Consider the following 22605-nt stretch of genomic DNA (forward strand, 5'->3'; position numbering starts at 1 on the left):
TATTCCAGTATCAGAAGGACTTCAGCCTTGCCGAACATATTGACTCACTACTGCCACCACTGGTGGTCCAACTTCCAGTCTAATAAAGAACTATTTGTGTTTATTTCATATTCTAGCCTAGCCGGTGGTTCCTCTCAGGATCTCCTCCTGGGGGCGCTGCCATCAGCCCAGGGATTCACCATTTCCTCCAAGTAGTCATTCCTTTCACTACTATCACTCTGTGGGAGCCAACCACTACTGACTAGTACCACTGCTTACGGACGTATTATATACATAGCTAACTTCTCTTTCTATGGGACTTGCCAGCAGCCTATATATATATTTATTTATTTATTTTTAACTTTTATATACCGACATTCTTGCATCAAATGCAAATCATACCGGTTTACAATGAAACAGAATAAGCAGAAAATATGATTCCTTAGTCTAATACAATGAACATCTATAACGAAACAATTGTTAACAAGGCAAAAAAGCTAAACAACTTTAATAAAGGTTAATTAACAAAGGAAACATAAATAAAATTTTTTAAAAAGAAGCACAAAGGTTTGCACGAAGGGGTGCACAAAGGGGAGAGCCCCTTTGTTGCGCCCCTTCGGCGCGCGACGCCCAGTGCGCGACGCCTGGTGGACCGGCGTCGTTTACCGGCTCGAACGCTGAGCGTGGTGACATCAGGGGGGGCGGATCTCATTCTCACTGAGCTCTCTCAATCTTCTTTGTTTCCTGGCGATTTTTCAATTTTTTTGTATTTTTTCTCTCAGGGATTGTCCCTCAAGGTGCCCGATGCTGGTGGGCTGCCCTTCAGCTTCACTGCCTGGTGGACCGGCGTCGTTTACCGGCTCGAACGCTGAGCATGGTGACGTCAGGAGGAGTTAACAATCTATAAGCGATCACCCCGCCAGGGGGCGAAGTAACACTCTGTTACGGATCTTGCTAAGGAATATATAACAGATTACTACTCCGTAGTGGAGGCATGATAGATTGCTATCTCAGTAGCGAAGTACTATACACCTATTGTTAGCTCCTCTCCTCAGAAGAGTATCATTGATCAGATTGCCAACTCCTATTCCCTGGAGAGTTGATCTATAACAGATTGCTACCTCCTTCCTTACAGGAGCTTCTAACAGCAGTTCGCTAACAGATCTACAGATAGCTAACTCCTCCCCTCTGGAGGAGCAGATCATGCCAGATTGCTAACTCCTCCCCCTTTCAGGAGAAAAGCAGAACAGATTGCTAACTCCGCCCTCCTGGCGGGGTGAGTGATAACAGATTGCTAACTCCTCCCCTCTGGAGCAGGAGAGTGTAACAAGAAGGGTTAGGTCAGCCATCATAGTTGGTGTTTCAATTATTAGGAAGGTAGACACCTGGTTGGCTGGTGGGCAAGAGGATCACCTGTTAACATGCCTACCTGGTACAAAAGTGGCAGACCTCACGCATCACCTAGATAGGATTTTAGAGAGTGCTGGGGTGGAGCCGGCTGTTGTGGTACATGTGAGCACCAATGACTTAGTAAAATGTGGGAGGAAGGTTCTGGAAGCCAAATTTAGGCTCTTAGGTAGAAAGCTGAAATCCAGAACCTCCAGGATAGCATTCTCTGAAATGCTCTCTGTTCCACGCACAGGTCCCCAGAGGTAGGCAGAGCTCCGGAGTCTCAATGCATGGATGAGACAATGGTGCAGGGACGAGGGATTCAGTTTTGTAAGGAACTAGGGAACATTTTGGGGAAGATGGAGTCATTTCCGAATGGATGGGCTCCATCTTAACCAGGCTGGAATCAAGCTGCTGGAGCTAACCTTTAAAAAGGAGATAGAGCAGCTTTTAAACTAGAACAAAAGGGAAAGCCGACAGCTGCTCAACAGTGCATGGTTCAGAGGGAGGTATTTTCAAAGAATACTAATGAAGCGTTAGCATTAGGGCATTCCAACAGAGAGGTTCCAATAATAAGAAAAGTAGTCCAAGTGCGTATAATTAAAAATTCACCTGAGCTAAAAGATTCCAATTTATCCTTGTCAATTGGAAAGCACCAAGGAGCATCTTGGTGGTAGGGTAGCTCTTTATGTCCGGGATGGCATAGAGTCCAACAGGATAAAGATCCTGCATGAAACTAAATGTACAATCGAATCTTTATGAGTAGAAATCCTTTGTGTGTTGGGGAAGAGAATAGTGATAGGGGTATACTACCATCCACCTGGCCAAAATGGTGAGATGGACAACGAAATGCTAAGAGAAATTAGGGAAGCTAACCAATCTGGTAGTGCAGTAATAATGGGAGATTTCAATTACCCCAATATTGACTGGGTAATTGAAATATCAGAGCATGCTAGAGAGATAAAGTTCCTGGATGGAATAAAAGACAGTTTTATGGAGCAATTGGTACAGGAGCTGGCGAGAGAGGAAGCAATTTTAGATCTAATTCTTGGTGGAGTGCAGGATTTGGTGAGAGAGTAAACAGTGGTGGGGCCGCTTGGCAATAGTGATCATAATATGATCAAGTTTGAATTAATGACTGGAAGGGGGACAGTATGTAAATCCACGGCTCTAGCTCTAAACTTTCAAAAGGGAAACTTTGATAAAATGAATAACATAAAAAAAAACTGAAAGGTGCAGCTACAAAGGTAAAAAGTGCAACAGGAGTGGACATTGTTAAAAAATATCATCTTAGAAGCTCAGACCAGATGTATTCCATATTTAAGAAAGGTGGAAGGAAGGCAAAACACTTACTAGCATGGTTAAAAGGTGAGGTGAAAAAGGCTATTTTGGCCAAAAGATCTTCATTCAAAAATTGGAAGAAGGATCCATCAGAAGAAAATAGGATAAAGCATAAACTTTGGCAAGTTAAATGTAAGATATTAATAAGACAGGTTAAGAAAAAATTTGAAAAGAAGTTGGCCATAGAAGCAAAAACTCACAATAAAAACTTTTAAAAATATGTCCGAAGCAGAAAGCCTGCAAGGGAGTTGGTTGGACCGATGGATGATCACGGGGTTAAAGGGGCACTTAGAGAAGATAAGGCCATCTTAGAAAGATTAAACAATTTATTTGGTTCAGTGTTTACTGAAAGAGGATACTGGAGAGATATGCATTCCGGAGAAGGTTTTCATGGGTGATGATTCAGATCAACTGAACCAAATCATGGGTAACCTGGAAGATGTGGTAGGCCTGTTTGACAAACTGAAGAGTAGTAAATCACCTGGGCCAGATGGTATACACCCCAGGATTCTGAAAGAACTAAAAAATGAAATTTCAGACTTATTAGTAAAAATTTGTAACCTATCATTAAAATCATCCGATGTACCTGAAGACTGGAAGATGGCTAATGTAACCCCTATATTTAAAAAGGGATTCAAGGGTGATTGGGAAACTATAGACTGGTGAGCTTGACTTCAGTGCTGGGAAAAATCGTGGAAACGGTTATAAAGAGTAAAATCACAAAACATTTAGATAGACATGGTTTGATGGGACACCAGCATGGATGTACCCAAGGGAGTCTTGCCTCACAAATCTCCTTTTTTTTTGAAGGGGTGAATAAACATGTGGACACATGTAAACCGGTAGATGTGGTGTGTTTGGATTTTCGGAAGACGTTCCATAAAGTACCGCATGAGAGGCTTCTAAGAAAACTAAAAAGTCATGGAATAGGAAGTGATGTCCTTTTGTGGATTGTAAATTGGTTAAAAGACAGGAAACAGAGAGTAGGATTAAAATAAATGGTCAGTTTTCACAGTGGAAAAAGGTAAACAGCGGAGTGCCATATGGATCTGTACTTGTCCTGGTACTTTTTAATATATTTATAAATGATCTGGAAAGGGGTACGATGAGTGAGGTGATCAAATTTGCGGATGACAGAAAATTATGCAGTTTAGTTAAATCTCAAGCGGATTGTGATAAATTGCAGGGGGCCTTGCGAGACTGGAACATTGGGCTTCCAAATGGCAGATGAAATTTAACGTGGACAAGTGCAAAGTGATGCATATAGGGAAAAATAACGCTTGCTGTAGTTACATAATGTTAGGTTCTATCTTAGGAATTACCACCCAAGAAAGAGATCTAGGCATCATAGTGGATAATACATTGAAATTGTCAGCCCAGTGTGCTGTGGTGAGCAAAAAAGCAAACAGAATGTTAGGAATTATTAAGAAGGAAATGGAAAATAAAACAGAGGATGTCATAATGCTCTGTATCACACCATGGTGAGACTGCACCTTGAATACTAGGGATGTGCTTCGTTTTTTCTGCCGAGTCAGATGCCGGGTCAGATGGTGCCGGCTGTCCATTGCTCCTACCATGTGACAGGGGCCAACCAATGGCACCGGTAGCCCCTGTCACATAGTAAGGGCAAAGGGCCACTGGCGCCATTTTGTTTACTGGCAGCCAATGGTCCGAGAGCAGGAGATCGCTCCTGGGACCCCCACTGGACCACCAGGGACTTTAGGAAAGTTTTGGGTGGGTCAGGAGGATGGGAGATTGTAATTAACTAAATTTGAAGGGTTGGGGTGGGTTTGGTTTTTTAAAATAAATGTCCCCCTCCCCCCCGCGCTATCCCGAACAACGAATTTTCCCCGAAATTCGGGGAAAATCCGTCTCGGAATTCGGTCCTCCAACCCATGCCGAATTGGACTATTTCTTTGAAATTTTCCAATTTGGCAAAAACGATTGCATATCCCTATTGAATACTGTGTGCAGTTCTGGTCACTGCATCTCAAAAAGGGTATAGCTGCACTGGAGAAAGTGCAGAGAAGGGCGACCAAAATAAGTGGCATGGAACAGCTGCCCTATGAGGAAAGGCTAAAGAGGTTGGGGCTGTACAGTTTGGAGAAGAGACAACTGAGGGGGGAATATGATAGAAGTCTGCAAAATCATGAAAGGACTTGAACAAGTTAATGTAAATCAGTTATTTTCTCTCTCAGATAATAGAAGGACCAGGGGGCACTCCATGAAGTTAGCAAGTACCTCATTTAAAACAAATCAAAGAAAATTATTTTTCACTCAGCGCATAGTTAAGCTTTGGAATTCATTGCCAGAGGATGTGGTTACAGCAGTTAGCGTAACTGGATTTAAAAAAGGTTTGGATAAGTTCCTAGAGGATAAATCCATAAACTGCTGTGACAGTAATTAATAAGCAATAGTAGCTTGTGATTTGTCTAATGTTTGGGTACTTGCCAGGTACTTGTGACTTGGATTGACCACTGTTGGAAACAGGATACTGGGCTTGATGGACCGTTGGTCTGACACAGTATGGCATATCTTATGTTCTTATGGGGCTGTTTTTCAGCACCCGAAGCTGGGACAGCGACGGTGACTTTATTTTCTCCTGTTCAGGATTATTTTTAGCCGCGAGCCACATCGCACACAATGCCATCTCCCGCTGAGCGTGGGAAAGCCTGTCAGGCTTGCGGTGGAAGGCACTCTCGCCCTGCCTGGTCTCTGGAGGCAAGGGAGCCTCGGCAAAAGGATCAGGGGGCAGACGCTGTACACATGCTGCATGTCCTGTGTAGGAGGCCCCGGGGAGTTGGGGTGAAAGAGTCTGCGGCCATTTTAGCTCCACATGGCAGGAGCCCTGACATGGATGAGGAAGGCAGGGACTCCCCTCTCCCACTTTCTCCTGTGCATCAGGGGCTTGGAGGAGGGGGAGATGTTCCAGCGTATGCAGGGGATTTTGTTTTATTAATACATGAGGCCTATCTCGCCAGGCAGGAGCTGGTGGCGAAGAGGCCAGCTTTTCTGAAGATCTGAGGCAAGGCTAAGAAGGCTCGGGCTGAGGCGCTCCCAGGATGGGGGGCATTTTACGTCTGTAAGGTCTGGATCGATCACAAGGGGAGGATATTTCCTCCGAGGATTCCCATGGTACTGATTCCAGGGCGGCAATCCGCAGGACCCGCAGATAGACCAAGGCTCTGGTCAGGGCGTGGATCTAGGGACTGATCTGCTGGGGGACCCGGATGCAGGCGAGGTCCCTCTGGTAAGAAGGGATGACCGGAGGGTGGTCAGATTATTCCGTAAGGAGGAACTGTGGCCTTTCATCCTTCAGGTTCTGGAGGAATTGGGGATTAAGGTTGCGCAGGAGGATTCTTACAATGAAAGGGTAAACCCGGTATTGGAGGGACTGCGTGGACCTCCGAGGGCATTCCCTTTGCCAAAGCAGGTAAAGAAGCTGATTGATTGGGAATGGTTTGAAGGTGGCCAGGGCTATGGCCAGGTTGTATCCCCAGCTGGAGGACACGTTAGAGCTGTGGAAACTGCCGAAGCTGGATGTGGCAGTGTCTGCTGTCACAAAGAAAACGATGATTCCTGTGGCAGGGTCGGCTGCCTTAAAGGATGCCCAGGATCGGAAGCTGGAGATCCTGTTGAAGTGGCTGTTTGAAGTCTCGGCTCTGAGCCTTGGGGCTGCAGTCTGCACTAGTCTAATGCAGAGTGCCTGTTTGTGCTGGATGCAGAAAGCGCAGGTGAATGCAGCGGAAACCTCTGCGGAGCCTGGCCAGGATGCTCGGTTGGAAGCGGGGATGGCTTATGTGACCGATGCTCTCTATGACATGCTTCGCACTTTGTCTAGGAATATGGTATCCGTGATAGCCGAGCGAAGGCTTCTGTGGCTACGTAATTTACTGGCGGATGTTTGGTTGAAGGAAGGTTATTGTTTGGGGAGGATTTTGAGAAGCTGATGGAGCATTTGTCATTTTCTAAAGGGAATAGGTTGCCCGAAGATAAAAAGGGAACTAAATAGACCTTCCCACCTCACACTCGCTTCCATGAAATGAGATTTTGCTCCAGCCAAAGTTCTTCAGCCTCTACTTAGAAGTAGGGTTCAGGAAGGCAGCAGACCTTTCGAAAGACCTGTAGACCAGCCAGAGAGAGTTCCGGACAGAGCTCCAGAGGTGCGAAGCCCATCCAATGAAGGCAGGCTGGTCCATTCCTCCCTGGTGGTGGCCAGAGGAAGATTATCCTGGTTTTATGAGGAGTGGACCAGAATCACTTCGGATCAGTGGTGTCCCATTCCGCTATGCCCGGCAAGCGGACAGCGGTGCAGAACACTCTCTGCTACGGTTACAGCGACTGGAAGCCATCCTCCCAGTCCCGAAAGAGGAACATGGTCAGGGAAGTTATTCCATGTACTTCATGGTTCCAAAGAGGGAGGGCTGGTTTTGGTCCATTCTGGATCTACGAAGGGTCAGTGCGGCATTGCAAGTGCCACATTTTTGGATGGAAACATTAAGGACGGTGATTGCAGCAGTGTGCAAAGGGGAGTTTCTGGCCTCCTTGGAACTTAAGGAGGCATATCATAAGAACATAAGAAATTATCATGCTGGGTCAGACCAAGGGTCCATCAAGCCCAGCATCCTGTTTCCAACAGAGGCTAAACCAGGCCACAAGAACCTGGCAATTACCCAAACACTAAGAAGATCCCATGCTACTGATGCAATTAATAGCAGTGGCTATTCCCTAAGTAAACTTGATTAATAGCAGTTAATGGACTTCTCTTCCAAGAACTTATCCAAACCATTTTTGAACCCAGCTACACTAACTGCACTAACCACATCCTCTGGCAACAAATTCCAGAGCTTTATTGTGCGTTGAGTGAAAAAGAATTTTCTCTGATTAGTCTTAAATGTGCTACTTGCTAACTTCATGGAATACCCCCTAGTCCTTCTTTTATTCGAAAGTGTAAATAACCGTTTCACATCTACTCGTTCAAGACCTCTCATGATCTTAAAGACCTCTATCATATCCCCCCTCAGCTATCTCTTCTCCAAGCTGAACAGCCCTAACCTCTTCAGCTGTTCCATCCCCTTTATCATTTTGGTTGCCCTTCTCTGTACCTTCTCCATCGCAACTATATCATTTTGAGATGCGGCGACAAGAATTGTATACAGTATTCAAGGTGCGGTCTCACCATGGAGCGATATAGAGGCATTATGACATTTTCCGTTTTATTAACCATTCCCTTCCTAATAATGCCTAACATTCTGTTTGCTTTTTTGACTGCTGTAGCACACTGAGCCGACGATTTTAAAGTATTATCCACTATGATGCCTTTATCTTTTTCCTGGGTGGTAGCTCCTAATATGGAACCTAACATCGTGTAACTACAGCAAGGGTTGTTTTTTCCTATGTGCAACACCTTGCACTTGTCCACATTAAATTTCATCTGCCATTTGGATGCAAGTCTTGCAAGGTCCTCCTGTAGTGTATCACAATCCGCTTGTGATTTAACTACTCTGAATAATTTTGTATCATCCGCAAATTTGATAGCCTCACTCGTCGAATTCCTTTCCAGATCATTTATATATATATATATATATATATATGTATATAGAAAAGCACTGGTCCAAGTACAGATTCCTGAGGCACTCCACTGTTTACCCCTTTCCACTGAGAAAAATTGACCATTTAATCCTACTCTCTGTTTCCTGTCTTTTAACCAGATTGTAATCCATGAAAGGACATCGCCTCCTATCCCATGACTTTTTAGTTTTCTTAGAAGCCTCTCATGAGGGATTTTGTCAAACGCCTTCTGAAAATCCAAATACACTACATCTACCAGTTCACCTTTATCCACATGTTTATTAACCCCTTCAAAAAATGAAGCAGATTTGTTAGGCAAGACTTCCCTTGGGTAAATCCATGTTGACTGTGTTCCAATAAACCATGTCTCTCTATATGCTCTACGATTTTGATCTTGAGAATAGTTTCCACTATTTTTCCCTGCACTGAAGTCAGGCTCACAGGTCTATAGTTACCCGGATCGCCCCTGGAGCCTTTTTTAAATATTGGGGTTACATTGGCCACCCTCCAGTCTTCAGATACAATGGATGATTTTAATGATTGGTTACAAATTTTAACTAATAGATCAGAAATTTCATTTTTTAGTTCCTTCAGTACCCTAGGATGCATACCATCCTGTCCAGGTGATTTGCTAGTCTTTAGTTTGTCAATCTGGCCTACTACATCTTCCAGGTTCACAGTGATTTCGTTCAGTTCGTCTGACTCATCACCCCCTGAAAACCATCTCCGGAACTAGTATCTCCCCAGCATCTCCCCAGCATCCTCATTAGTAAACACGGAAGCAAAGAATTCATTTAGTCTTTCTGCAATGACCTTATCTTCCCCAAGGGCCCCTTTAACCCCTTGGTCATCTAATGGTCCAACTGACTCCCTCACAGGTTTCTTGCTTCGGATATATTTAAAAAAGTGTTTATTATGAGTTTTTGCCTCTCTGGCCAACTTGGTTGGGAGTCTGCAACCTTTTTTTTTTTTTTTAGAGGAAGAGATCCTGGAAGTTGGGGTTAGACATCTTGGCTTGGGTACAGGTCAATACTCAGGGACTGCAGGTGGCACTCTCGGATATGTAGCAGTGCCTCAAAGTTTTGTTCTCTGCCTCCATGCTGGAGGGGATGCATAAAATCACTTGTCTGGACTGATCTGTGGTATTCCAGGAACGAAAATTAGCAGGTAAGAATCAATTTTCCTTTTAGACAGATAACTTTTCAGTTATCCACCTAAATGGCTTTTGAATATGGACCTCATGGTTTTCATGTTAGTCAACTAGGACAATGTTTCCCAACTCTCTCCTGGAGGCACACCTAACCTGTCGAGTTTTCAGAATATTCATAATGAATATGCATGGAATAAATTTCTATACATTAGAGACCCAGGTTATGCAAATCTGTCACATGCAGGTTCATTGTGGCATTCCTGAAAACCTGACTGGCTGGTGTCACTCCAAAAGAGGGTTGGGAAACACTGCACTAGGATATATAGAATTAAATGTCAACAGACAAAGATTTAGATAAACTAATTTAACACATTTGTTAACAAGTTACTTTAAACTCTCAGAAATGTGAAATGGGAGAAGGATCATCTTAGATGATGCCTTTTTTAAAATGGTAAATAAAGGACTTGCTTACTGCATATCAACACAAAACAAGTTTGCTATTCTATATGAAATTCTTTCCGTTTCTGTTCTCCTGCAGATGAAGACGTATTGCCAGCTGATGATGTCTGGTCTCTACCCATCTGCGTACTGGGCAGGGCAGGCCGCTGTGGACATTGCCTTCTATTTCATCATTGTGACGCTAATGATGGGGAGTTTGTTTGCATTTCACTACGGAGTTTATTTTTACATTGAGAAGTTTCTTGCTGTGGTATGTCAGTCTTGTTCTCCTTTTGTTAGGAATTCTGTAATAGTTTGATTGTGCCAAACCCATAATCCTAATGTTGCAATAGCAAATTCCTCTGCATTCAGGTAGGCCAATCCCCATTAGTGGGTTATGCACCTTTGCTAGCAAATGGAGTTGGAGTAAGAAGTTTCTGTCACGGAGATATAGCCCTGGCCCGACATCAGCCCACCAGTATTTTCTGTCTTCGGCAGGTGCTGGACATGCATTTCCTTACTGGAAAAAAAAAATGTAAATAAAGATGAAATAGAGAAAAACAGATTGATGAACTAATTATATTGCACCGCTTGCCTCCTGAGGTGATACCATTGGGTCCCTCCCTCAGTTGAGAGCCTTATTCCGGTAGCCCTGTTCTGGTATGGACTTAAAAAAAAAAAAATTAAGCAGTTGCAGGCTGAGAGAGGCTCAGCAGTGAAGGCTTTCACCCTTTCCCGCTGTAGCTGACAACCTGTTCCTTCTCTCAGCCAGGGAGGAATGAGCTCAGGTAAAAGTTTTCATTTATTTTATTTTTATTTATTTGTGTTTTTCTATACCGGCATTCACGGTTGATCGTATCATGTCTGTTTACATAGAACAAGGGGTGAGCAATACATTATAACGTACAGAACTATAACCTGAGAGTATACATTACAAATTATAACAAGTGCACAGAAAAAGAAGTTACAATAAAACAGGGATGATTCTAACTGGCATTTAAAAAAAACAAGAGTATTTATTTTTATTTATTTATTTATTTATTTTTATATACTGATGTTCGTATAAAACATCACTTCGGTTTACAATTTGTTATCAAATGCACACTTAAGAACATTTGCACTTCCAAAATAAATCATAATCATAAATACATAACATTCCTTAATAAAACATTTAAACAGAGTAAAAGCATATACAATTTTTAAAGAAAACATTTAAGATTAATAGAAAAGTGAGATATTAAGACAGGAACTTGAACTATATGGTTAAGGAAAAGCTTGTTGAAATAGCCATGTTTTGATTCCTTTCTTAAATGTCCTAATGTTTGTTTTGAGCCTTAAATTTAGCGGTAAGGAGTTCCACAATTGTGGCCCAGCGATGGATAATGCCTTTTCTCTGACTGTATTTAGATGCGCTGATTTAGGGGATAGAATTGGTAAAGTCCCATTGTCTGCTGATCTTGTGGTTCTTTGAGGAGTATGGAAATGTAAAGCTGCAGTAAGCCATTCAACTTTATCATTGTGAAGGGTCTTATGGATTAAAGATAATGTAAGTCTACTTCCTACCAGATCCATTTCCTCGGCGTCTCCCGCTCACGACTCTGGAGAGTTTTGTGAGATGTGGACGCAGCTTGTGATTGAGCAATCTTTTGGCTAGGTCCCGCTCTCAGGCTTCCTTTCCGGGCCACGTGGTAGGCCACAGTGGTTCCTGTGCGCATTTTTGTGTATAATGTCAGCACATGCCTGTGCACCTTCTTGTACACCTATGTCCCATGTTGCGCACGTACTTTGTGCGATTTTGTGCGTCATTGAGTGGGTTTTGCGCATGTGTACCTGTGCATTTTCTGTGCGCATAATTCAGCGCGTTTTGTACATTTTGGTAAGCACATAACTGTGTGCATAGTTAAGCACATAGCTACCGCTGCATGTGTATTGAGCGCATACTAACCATGGCACCAGTGCCAAAGAAGTCAAAGCGGTTAGCTACTTGTGCTGCATGACACACAAGGCGATACAGCCAGACCTTTCTACACACTTGTGTCAGTGCTGCCTGGATGCTAGAGGAGATTTGCCGCCTTCTGATTTTGCCGACGATGGTCCATCCCCTTAGTCTGAGGGGAGTGGAGCCGAGGGCAACAAGACAAGAGTGTCCCCTCCTTCGGTTGATCCGCTGGCTGAGTCGTCTTCAGAGGAGACTCATGCTTAGGATGTCAAGCTCGGGCCTGTGGGCCTGATATGGAGACATCTTCCTTTTCCTGGGTGGAATTCTTACAGGGATTAAAAAACTTTCTACAGGAATCTCCTTATGAGTCGGCAATACCTTCTAAATCAGGATCACATACTCACAGTTCCTATACGTACCCGGATCAGTCCAGACAGTAGGTTGAGCCTCCTTTCCAGCAGGTGGAGACAGACTAAAACTTGCAGGATGCCCTATATCAGGACTGAGCCTATCCTCTAACCCTTCAGTATTCGTCTGTCTCCAGCAGGTGCAGCATCTCCCCTTCGGTTCTCTGCTGTAGGCTAGTCAGCCTCTTCTTTCTCTTTAGGCTCAAGCAAGTACTTCCTTTGGTTCTTGTTTTAAAAAAAAAAAAAAAAAAGCAGGATCTCTGAAGGAAATTTCTGCCTTCTTTAGTGCTTTTGTGTGGGAGACGTCCGTCTCCCAGCTCTTGCCCGGCTCAGGGGGGCTTGTCCCCTTTTGCAGGAGGGGGTTCCCTGCATAGTCCTGAGTCCGTGGACGCTTCCAGGTGTGGGACCGATGCTCTCTGGGCCTCGTTCCCCCTCTGGCTGCCAAGAGGGTTTTACACCCGCTGCTGCGCTCAGTAAAAAAAAAAAAAAAAGGAGATAAAAGGTGTTAAACTTCAATAAGTTGCAGGTATTCACCTACCTCTAACTTATTTGCAGCAGTTGACCAGCTTTTTTATTTTTTTCTGATCAGAGTAGGGCTAGATCCGGCAGTCAGAGAAGCAGAAGGCAGCAGGTTTCCCGCCTGCTCTCTCCTGCTGTGCTGTCAATCAAGCTTTTTTTCAACTTTTTTTTCTTCAGCCAAGGTTTAGCTATGTCTCGGCTGACAGCCTGTCTTTCTTGTGGGCTGTCCTCTTCGCGTTTTTCGCGTCAGGGCTTCTGCACTGCTTGCCTGCTGGGTGGGGAAGGTCCCTCCTCGGCAGGACAAGCAAATTTAGCCCGGGGCTCCACTCCTCCCGGCATGGCTAGGCCTTTCCCAGGTCGGCAGAGCCCAGGAACGGCCGCCATCTTGGATTTTTCATCGGGGCCGTTTTCAGTGCTCCCTGGGGCTGGGGGGGCCGGATTTTTTTGATTTAACCCCCGATTTGGCCCTGCGGGTCCCCAGGAGGGGGTTCCTGACCTTCCCTCGCCCCCCTCTCCCTCCCCCCCCCCAGCAAATCCAGGGTCCCTTTTTCCGCTGATTTCGTCCTCCTCATGCACAAGTCTTATCTAGCTAGCCTGCATGAGCTGGATGACTGCCCCCCCCCTTGCCCCCCCCCACCAAAAATCCCTCGTTCAGCGCCGTTGACCACTGGACCGGCTGCGGAGCCTCAGGGACCGGTTCGGGTGCGGGTGGTCCCGGGGGTGCCCCCCCCCCCCCCCCCCCGGTGTCTCCCAGGTCCTCGGACCCCGCTGCTTCCTCGGATTCAGCGGATGCCCCCCCCCCTAGAGGGGGATGACTCCAGAGCCCTTCGTCTTTTTCGTAAGGAGGAGTTAGAGCCCCTCCCCCCTTTTGTTTTGGAGGAGCTGGGTCTGGAAAGTCCCTCCGTGGATAATCTCATGGCCTCACTCCCTACGGATATGAACCCGGTTTTGGGAGGGCTCCGGGCTCCGGCCTCGGCCTTTCCCTTCCACCCCATGCTTAAGCTCCTTATCCTGCGGGAATGGGAGGCTCCTGAGGGTGCGCTCCGGGTGGGGCGTGCGATGGATAAGCTCTATCCCCTCCCGGAAGGGGGCTTGGAGCTGCTGCGATATCCATCGGTGGATTCTTATGTTTCTGCAGTGGCCAAGCACACCACGATTCCGGTGGAAGGTTCCACGGCCTTGAAGGATTCTCAAGATCGTAAGCTGGAGGCTCACCTGAAGCGCATCTTTGACGTCCTGGCCCTCGGGGTTTGGGCGTCTTGCTGTAGCAGTCTCATGATGCGGGCGGGTCTCCAGTGGGTACAACAGTTACTCTGCGCCCGGGAGCTTCCGCCAGGTGAGGCAGAACAAGCCAAACGTCTGGAGGCGGTAATCGCTTACGTGTCAGACACCCTCTACAATTTGGTCCGTGTGCAGGCGAAGGCAATGGTTTCGGCAGTGGCTGCCCGGAGGCTCCTTTGGCTACGCCACTGGTCGGCTGATCAGTCCTCGAAGACCCGGCTGGGCACGCTTCCCTTCAAAGGTAAGATGCTCTTTGGCGAGGATCTCGACAAGCTTATGGACTCCTTGGCTGACAACAAGGTCCATAAGCTTCCAGAGGACCGCCTTAAGTCTTCTCGGTCCTTCACGACTTCTTGCTTTCGCTTCAGGGGTCAGCGTCGCTCTGCTTCTCGCGGGCGGGGCGGTGCTGTGAGGGGGTCCTCTCGTGAGCAGTCCTGGTCGCAGTCCTTTCGTGGCAGGCGGCCTTTTTCGCGAGGGCCAGCCCGTGCATACCACCGCTAAACCTGCCACGCAGTGAAGTTCAGCCGACCCATTCCTCGGTCCCTTACCTCGGCGGACGCCTCTCCCTGTTTTTCGAGGAATGGGTCAAAATCACGTCGGATCAATGGGTCCTCGACATTATCAGAGACGGGTACGCTTTCGACCTCGTCAGGGAACTTCCAGATCTCTTTCTGTTCTCCCCTTGCGGCCGGGCCAAGAGGGACATGGTGGTCCAGACTCTCTCCAAGCTTCTGGATCTGGGGGCGGTGGTCCCAGTCCCAAAAGGGGAAATTGGCGCTGGCCAGTATTCTATTTACTTCACCGTGCCAAAAAAGAACGGGTCCTTTCGCCCAATCCTGGACCTCAAAAGGGTCAATCAGGCCCTCAAGATCCCCCACTTCCGCATGGAAACCCTACGGGCGGTCATTGCGGCGGTCCATCCCGGAGAGTTCCTTGCTTCCCTCGATCTCGCAGAAGCATATTTTCATGTTCCCATCCACCGCGACTACCAGAAGTATCTCCGATTCCACATTCTCAACCAGGACTTCCAGTTTCCAGCTCTCCCCTTCGGCCTCGTGACCGCTCCTCGCACCTTCACGAAGGTCATGGTAGTAGTGGCAGCGGCCTTGCGCCGGGAGGGGATTCTCGTCCATCGCTATCTGGACGATTGGCTCATCAGGACCAAGTCGGAGACCTCTTGCCGGTGGGCGATGGATCGCGTCTTGGAGCTCCTTGCCTCTCTCGGGTGGATAGTGAACTTTTCCAAGAGCAAGCTTCAGCCCTCCCAGGAGTTGGAATTTCTGGGAGCACACTTCGACACCCGAGTAGGCAAGGTATTCTTACCTCGGGCGCGAGCCCTCAAGCTGATCGATCAGGTCCAGAATCTGATTGCGCTATCTTCCCCGACAGCCTGGGATTATCTCCAAGTCCTGGGCTCCATGGCTTCTACCATCGATCTGGTCCTCTTGGCTTTTGCTCATATGCGTCCATTACAGAAAGCTTTGCTGTCTCGTTGGCAACCAGTGTCGGAGCAGTTCCACGTAGTCCTTCCGTTCTTGGAGTCTACTACCGACGAGTTACAGTGGTGGCTGTCTCTTCCTCATCTCCTACAAGGGATGCCTCTTCAAGCTCCACAGTGGACGATAGTAACCACGCTGGGAGTGGTTACTATCCCCCAGCCCAACCCCTTGTTGGGCTGGGGTGCGGTCTGCCTTTCTCAGTCCACCCAGGGGACATGGTCCCAGACTCAGTCACGCTGGCACATCAATTGACTGGAAACTTTGGCGGTCCTCCTGGCCCTTCAGGAGTTCCTTCCCCTGATCCGCGGCAAGGCGGTACGAGTTCTGTCTGACAACTCCACCACAGTCGCCTACATCAATCGCCAAGGGGGCACTCGCAATCCCCTGGTAGCCTTAGAAGCCAGCCGTCTCCTCGCTTGGGCAGAGCGTCATCTACAGTGCCTTGCGGCTTCTCACATCGCTGGAAAAGACAATGTTCAAGCCGACTTCCTCAGCCGGCAGTCGCTCGATCCGGGAGAGTGGGAGCTCTCGGACGCGGCCATGGCTCTGATAGTGGACAGGTGGGGTCCTCCTCACCTCAACCTCATGGCGACTCTGCGCAATGCCAAGGCCAATCGATTCTTCAGCCGCTGGAGGGAGCACGGCGCAGAGGGCGTGGATGCTCTGGCTCTACCTTGGCCAGCGGACGTCCTTCTGTATGTGTTTCCCCCGTGGCCACTGGTGGGGAAAGTTCTCAGGAGAATCGAGCTCCACCGGGGTCCGGTGATTCTCGTCGCTCCCGAGTGGCCGCGAAGGCCGTGGCTCGCGGATCTCATCAATCTAGCGGTGGACGGGCCCCTGCACCTCGGTCATCTCCCTCGTCGCCTCCGGCAGGGGCCTGTATTTTTCGACCAGGCCGATCGCTTCTGTCTTGCGGCCTGGCTTTTGAACGGTGTCGCCTGAGGTGCAAAGGTTAAAGGGAGGAGGTCATCTCCACCCTGCTGCGAGCCCGGAAGCAGTTGACTTCTCTGGCCTATGTGTGCATCTGGAAAGTTTTTGAGTCCGCGTGTACAGAGGCGGGTGTCCCTGCGCACTCCGCCTCGATTCCTTTGATTCTTTCTTTTCTTCAGAAGGGTCTCTCTAAGGACCTCTCCTTCAGTTCTCTACGCGTTCAAGTCTCGGCTCTCGGCTCTCTCCTGGGTCGGGTGGACGGTCATGCCTTAGCTGCTCACCCTGACGTGATTCGTTTCCTGAGGGGTGTTAGACACCTCCACCCCCCCCCTCTCGGGCCAAGTGATCGTCGTGGAGTCTCAACCTAGTCCTTCGTGCTCTCTGTGCGGCTCCCTTCGAGCCTCTTCGCCACGCTACGCTCAAGGATCTTACTCTAAAGACTGTCTTTCTGGTCTCTATTTCCTCTGCTCGCCGTATTTCCGAGCTTCAGGCGCTGTCCTGTCGGGAGCCCTTCTTGCATTTCTCCGATTCCGGGGTTTCTCTCAGGACAGTTCCTTCCTTCTTGCCTAAGGTTGTCTCCGCTTTTCATGTCAACCAGTCGGTCATACTCCCAGCGTTCTCTCCGGAGGAGATTGCGGGTACGGCGGGTGGCACCTTCGTCAGCTAGATGTGAAACGAGTCTTGCTTCGCTATCTCCAGGTCACCAATGACTTCCGGGTATCGGACCATCTCTTCGTCCTTTGGAGTGGTCCCAACTGCGGTAAGCGGGCTTCTAAGACCACAATTGCGCAGTGGTTGAAGGAAGCCATTTCCTCGGCGTATCTTTGTCAAGGTCGTCCGCTTCCTGAGGGTCTGAAGGCCCATTCTCTGTGTTCTCAGGCTACTTCGTGGACGGAGAGTCAATCTGTCTCCCCACAGGAGATTTGCAGGGCCACCACTTGGACGTCTCTGCACACTTTTGCTCGGCACTACCGTCTGGATGTGCACGCTCCGGTGTTCGGTTCCTTTGGGCGGCAAGTGCTTCGAGCGGGACTGTCTCGGTCCCACCCAGTTTAGGGAAGCTTTGGTATATCCCACTGTCTGGACTGATCCGGGTACGTACAGGAAAGGGAAATTAGTTCTTACCTGTTAATTTTCATTCCTGTAGTACCACGGATCAGTCCAGACGCCCTTCCCTGTCTGTCTTCTGTCCTCTCGAAGCTTGTTTTCTTGCAGGTCTGCAGATTTTCATATTTTCCTTGGTGCAAGATTACTGAGCATTTACACCGGAAGCCTTGGTGGTTATTTTATGCCAAGTTTATGCAAGAGCGTATAGGTATACCATGCTTCTACATTAATCTATGGTTGCTCCATTGAGCTTTTTGCTTACTTGCTTGATCCTATTCTTGGGTTTATTGTTTTATGCTTTGACATTCGTTATACTGAAGGGTTAGAGGATAGGCTCTGTCCTGATATAGGGCATCCTGCAAGTTTTAGTCTGTCTCCACCTGCTGGAAAGGAGGCTCAACCCACTGTCTGGACGGATCCGTGGTACTACAGGAACGAAAATTAACAGGTAAGAACTAATTTTCCTTTCGCCTGTGTCTGTCACCATGGGCAAACGCCGTGGCATTGCACATCCTGACGGTGTTCGAGTTGATGTGGATCAAGATGACACTAATAATGATTTGGGTTGCTCCCTCCTTGAGGAAGGAGATATTCCTCCAGATTTAGAGCCACATAGAACTCTTCCATTTCTTTCACAGAGATGAGTTGCCGGGTCTGACCTCTCAGACTCTGAAGACCCTTGGAGTAGCTGGGAGTGACTCTTCGGGTATGCAGAAGAAGGACCCCATATTGGTCACCCTATGCAAGCTTTCATGTTTCTTTCCCCTCCTGGAAGCTATTCAAGAGTTGATTAAACTTGAATGGAGTGCACCAAAGGTGACCTTTAAAGAGGTGAGGGGGAGCGCCCTGGCAGGTTTATACCCTTTGGATCCACAGATCAGAGAGAAGTTGCATTTCCCAAAAGTGAATATGTTGGTGTGTTTGGTCACTAAGTGAACCACCATCCCAGTGGAAGGAGGGGCAGCTCTAAAGGATGTTCAGGATAGGAGCATTGAGGCTATCCTTAAATAAGCCTTTGAGGCCATGGCGATGAATTTGCAGATTGCTTCTTGAGGTGCCTTGGTGGCTTGAGCTAGCATGCATCTTTCTCAAGATTGTGGCAGTGCACTTTTGGTGATAGAACCCGTGGGCTGCCTTCTGGGCTGATGGGGGATGTGACCTGGTTCACACAGCTGCCAGAGGAGTTGCTTCTTTAATAGCGACTAGACAGCAGCTGTGCCTGTGTAATTGGAAGGCTGACACTGTGTCTAAGTCCAATCTCACCAAGCTGACCTTCAAGGGTTCCCTTTTATTTGTCAGTGAGTGGAAAAGATGGCAAACAGATGGGGGGGAGGCCCAGGTCCCTCGTTTGCCAGAGGATAAGAAGCTGGCTTCTCGACCCTTTTGGGCAAGTGGCTGCTCATGACTACTTATAGGGGAGCTTCTTCTCAGAGATCCCGTCCTTTCGGTAGGTCTCAGTCCTTTCACCCCAAAAGGCCTTGGAAAGATGCAGGCTTTGGGAGTGGAGCCTCTCGTCCTTTTCAGTGAAGGTCTGCGGACTCACCTCCTGGTGCAGGAGATAGGCAGCCATCTGTCTTGCTATTATCAGAGGTGGATCCAGATCACATCGGACCAGTGGGTCCTGGAAGTAATTTGAGATGGCTGTGCTCTAAAATTTCTTCGCATTCCTCTGGATGCCTTTATGATATCTCCATGCAAATCCCCTCAGATGAGGGTAGCAGTGGACACTATATTGAGAAGGCTGTTAGCCCTGAAGGCCGTTATTCCCATTCCTGAATTGCAGCAAAATACGGGCCACTATTCCATCTATTTTGTCGTACCCAAGAAAGAAGGGTCCTTTTGATCCATCCTGGATCTCAAGGGAGTCTGTCGTCATTTGTGGGTCACTCATTTCCACATGAAAACTGTATGCTCTGTTGTCATGGCAGTACAATCAGGGGAATACCTCATGTCTCTGGATCTGATGGCAGCATATCTGCACATTCCCATTCACCGGAAACATCAGTGGTTCCTACGGTTTGCCTTTCTGGGTCTCCATTACCAGTTTCAGGCCTTGCCCTTTGGGTTGGCCACTGCGCCAAGGACCATGCTGGTGGTAGTGGAGATCTTGTGAAAGGACGGCACTCTGGTACACCCATATCTGGACAACTGGTTGATTCGAGCCAAGAGCATGGAAGAAAGTTTCCGGGCAAGGTAGTCTTCTTACCACAAGAGCTAGGCTGAGTGTGAAGCTAGCCAAGAGCAGTTTACTGCAGTATCAGATGTTGGAGTATTCGTTAAGAAGCAGGGCAGGGTATTTCTACTAGAGAGTAGGATTCAAAAGTTGATTGCTCAGGTTCACACCCTGATAAGCGCTGCTCGCCTGACAATATGGTCTTATTTTAGGGGTCTGGGGTTTAATGACAGCCACATTGGAGGTAGTTCCCTGGGCAAGAGTTCATATACGACCTCTTCAATGCCCATTGCTTTACTGCTGGAGACCACAATCACAGGACTATGTTGTGACACGTCTCCTGCCATTAGAGGTGAGCGCCCAGTTACAGTGGTGGTTGCAGTTAGATCATCTCAGGAAGGGAGTTTCCTTGGAAACACTGGATTCGTTAGTGCTCACAACGGATGCAAGCCTTCTGGGTTGGGAGGCTCATTATCAGGAGTTGATGGTGCAAGGTCGCTGGAAGGCTGAGGAGCAGCAGTGGATCATCAACCACTTGGAAGCTCAGGTGGTTCATTTGGTGTGTTTGCAGGTCGCCGAGCATCTAGAGGCTCAGGTGGTCTGGGTAATATCAGACAAAGCGATGATGGTGGCCTACATCAGTCATCAGGGCGGAACCAAGAGTCAACAGGTGTCGAAGGAGATAGATATGCTCATGGTGTGGGTGGAGCAACATCTGCTAAGCATTTCTGCCTCTCACATTGCCGGAAAGGACAATGTCATAGCTGACTTTCTCAGCAGGAAGAACTTGGAATTAAGAGAGTGGGAGCCCAACGGGCAACGCTTTTCAGCTCATTATGGAGCGCTGGGGCTGTCTATACATAGACTTGCTGCAACCTCCGACAAAACGAACGTTCTGCGGTTTTTCAGTTGCAGACGAGACCCGAAAGCACTGGGCATCGATGCTCTTGTTCAGATGTGGCTAAGGGGTAGCTTGCTGTTTGCCTTCCCGCCCTGGCCCCTGATAGGCAGGATCATTCAGAATATTGCAAGTCAAGCTGACGCAGTCCTTTTGGTGGCTCCAGATTGGCCCTGGAGGCCACGGTATGCCGATCTGTAGAGACTGCTGGTGGGCAGTCCCCTCAGGATACTACCTCAGAAGAATCTGTTGCGGCAGGGACCCATTCTGCACATCGATTCGAGTTGTTTTGTCTTACGGTTTGGCCATTGAGAGGGCTCGGTTATTGAAATGTGGTTATTCGCCTGCCAAGATTTCCATTTTGCTTCAGGCCAGGAAATTTTCTACATCTCAGGCATTTGTTAGTTTGGAGAGTTTTTGAGGCCTGGTGTACTGAACAAGGTTCTCAGACTCTCAAGGTGAAGATTCTCTTAATTTTGGAATTCTTATAAAATGGATTGCGTAAAGGACTGGCTCTTAACACCTTGAAGGTCCAAGTAGCAGCTCTCACTTGTTATAGTGGGCGAGTCAATGATGGGCCTTTGTCTTCCCATCCTGATGTATCTCACTGTTTGAAGGGAGTTAAGCATTTTCATCCTCCTTTGGGGCTTCTGGTGCCTCTGTGGGACCTTAATCTGGTCCTGGACTTCTTGTCAGGTCTAACTTTCGGCCGCTGTGTGGTCTTTGCTTGTGGCTGCTTACCTTGAAGTCAGTTTTTCTGGTGGGAATCTGTTCTGCACATTGGATTTCTGAACTGCAGGCCCTTTCTTGCTGTGATCCTTTTTTGCATATGACTCCAGGATTGGTACAGTTTCGCACTGTGCCCTCTTTATTGTCAAAACTGGTTTTGGAGTTTTATTTGAATCAATCTATTTCCTGTCTACTTTGGACAGGGATAGAGATGAAAGCGAGTATCTTCTTTTGTGTACCTTGGATGTCAAGCGACATTTGCTGCAGTACGTGGAGGTTATTAGATCTGTCTGGAAGTCTAATAGCCTGTTTGTGCTCCATGGTGGCACCAAACAGGGTGCTCCAGCGACACGGGTGATTATAGACCTTTTGATTAAGGAGGTCATTATGGCCACTTATGTGGATGCAGAGATTCATTTGCCAAAGCAGATTAGTTCGTATTTCACGAGGGTTCAGGTGGTATCATGGGTGGAACTTCGATTATTATCACCTGTCAAGATTCGCCGAACGGCGACGTGCTCATCATTGCACACCTTTTCTAGGCATTACCGCTTGGATGTTCAGGCTTGGGAGGATGCTGCATTCACGCAGGTGGTGTTGATTGGACTGCGAAAAGCTTCCCACCCTGTGTGGGAGTAGCTTTGGTACATCCCACTGGTGGGGACTGGCCTGCCTGAATTCAGGGGAAGGAGAAATGACTACTTATCTGATAATTCCCTCTAATGAGGGTTATGATATTTATTTAAAAGTGGTATACAAAAATTTTTTTTAAATAAAAAATAAATCCCCGACCCACCCTTGCCTGCTGTATTGTTACCTTGGTTCACCTTTCAGTGAGGACATTGCAGAGTATTGTTCCTGCTTTTCATTTGAAGACTGATAAGTGGCTTAACCAGCCATTCAGTTTAGTAAATAATTTTATTCTTTTGGCTGAGCTCAGAGTTCCCTATTGGTTGGTAGCATGAGTGGTTGATTGTTAATAATCATTTTTTAGTTTAATCAGTTTGTCCAGAGTTTGGCTTTTCCAGAGGATATTGGTGGGCTGATGTTGGGGCAGGGATATATATCCATGACGTCAGCTTTTTACTCTATTTCCATCTGCTGGAAGAGGTACTATCCCACTTGTGGGGATTGGCTTGCCCTCATTAGAGGAAAGGAACTTATCAGGTAAGTAGTAATTTCACACATTCCCTTGAGGTGGGGGTTGGAGACATTTTTTCAGATAAACCTGATTTCACAAGTACTTTTACCTGCA

General features: G+C 47.5%; 1 protein-coding gene across 2 annotated transcripts in view; it reads left to right on the top strand.

Moving 5' to 3' along the window:
• The window catches only part of ABCA5 (ATP binding cassette subfamily A member 5), a 510372-nt gene that overhangs the window by 259142 nt on the left and 228625 nt on the right, over positions 1 to 22605 (top strand). For both annotated transcript variants that reach the window (XM_029599288.1, XM_029599289.1), the window contains one exon: positions 9969 to 10139. In XM_029599288.1, coding sequence (XP_029455148.1) covers positions 9969 to 10139 — 171 coding nt within the window. The remainder of the gene's footprint in view (positions 1 to 9968; positions 10140 to 22605) is intronic.

The sequence above is a fragment of the Rhinatrema bivittatum genome, chromosome 4 (genome assembly GCF_901001135.1).
Source record: "Rhinatrema bivittatum chromosome 4, aRhiBiv1.1, whole genome shotgun sequence".
NCBI classification, from domain to species: Eukaryota; Metazoa; Chordata; class Amphibia; order Gymnophiona; family Rhinatrematidae; genus Rhinatrema; species Rhinatrema bivittatum.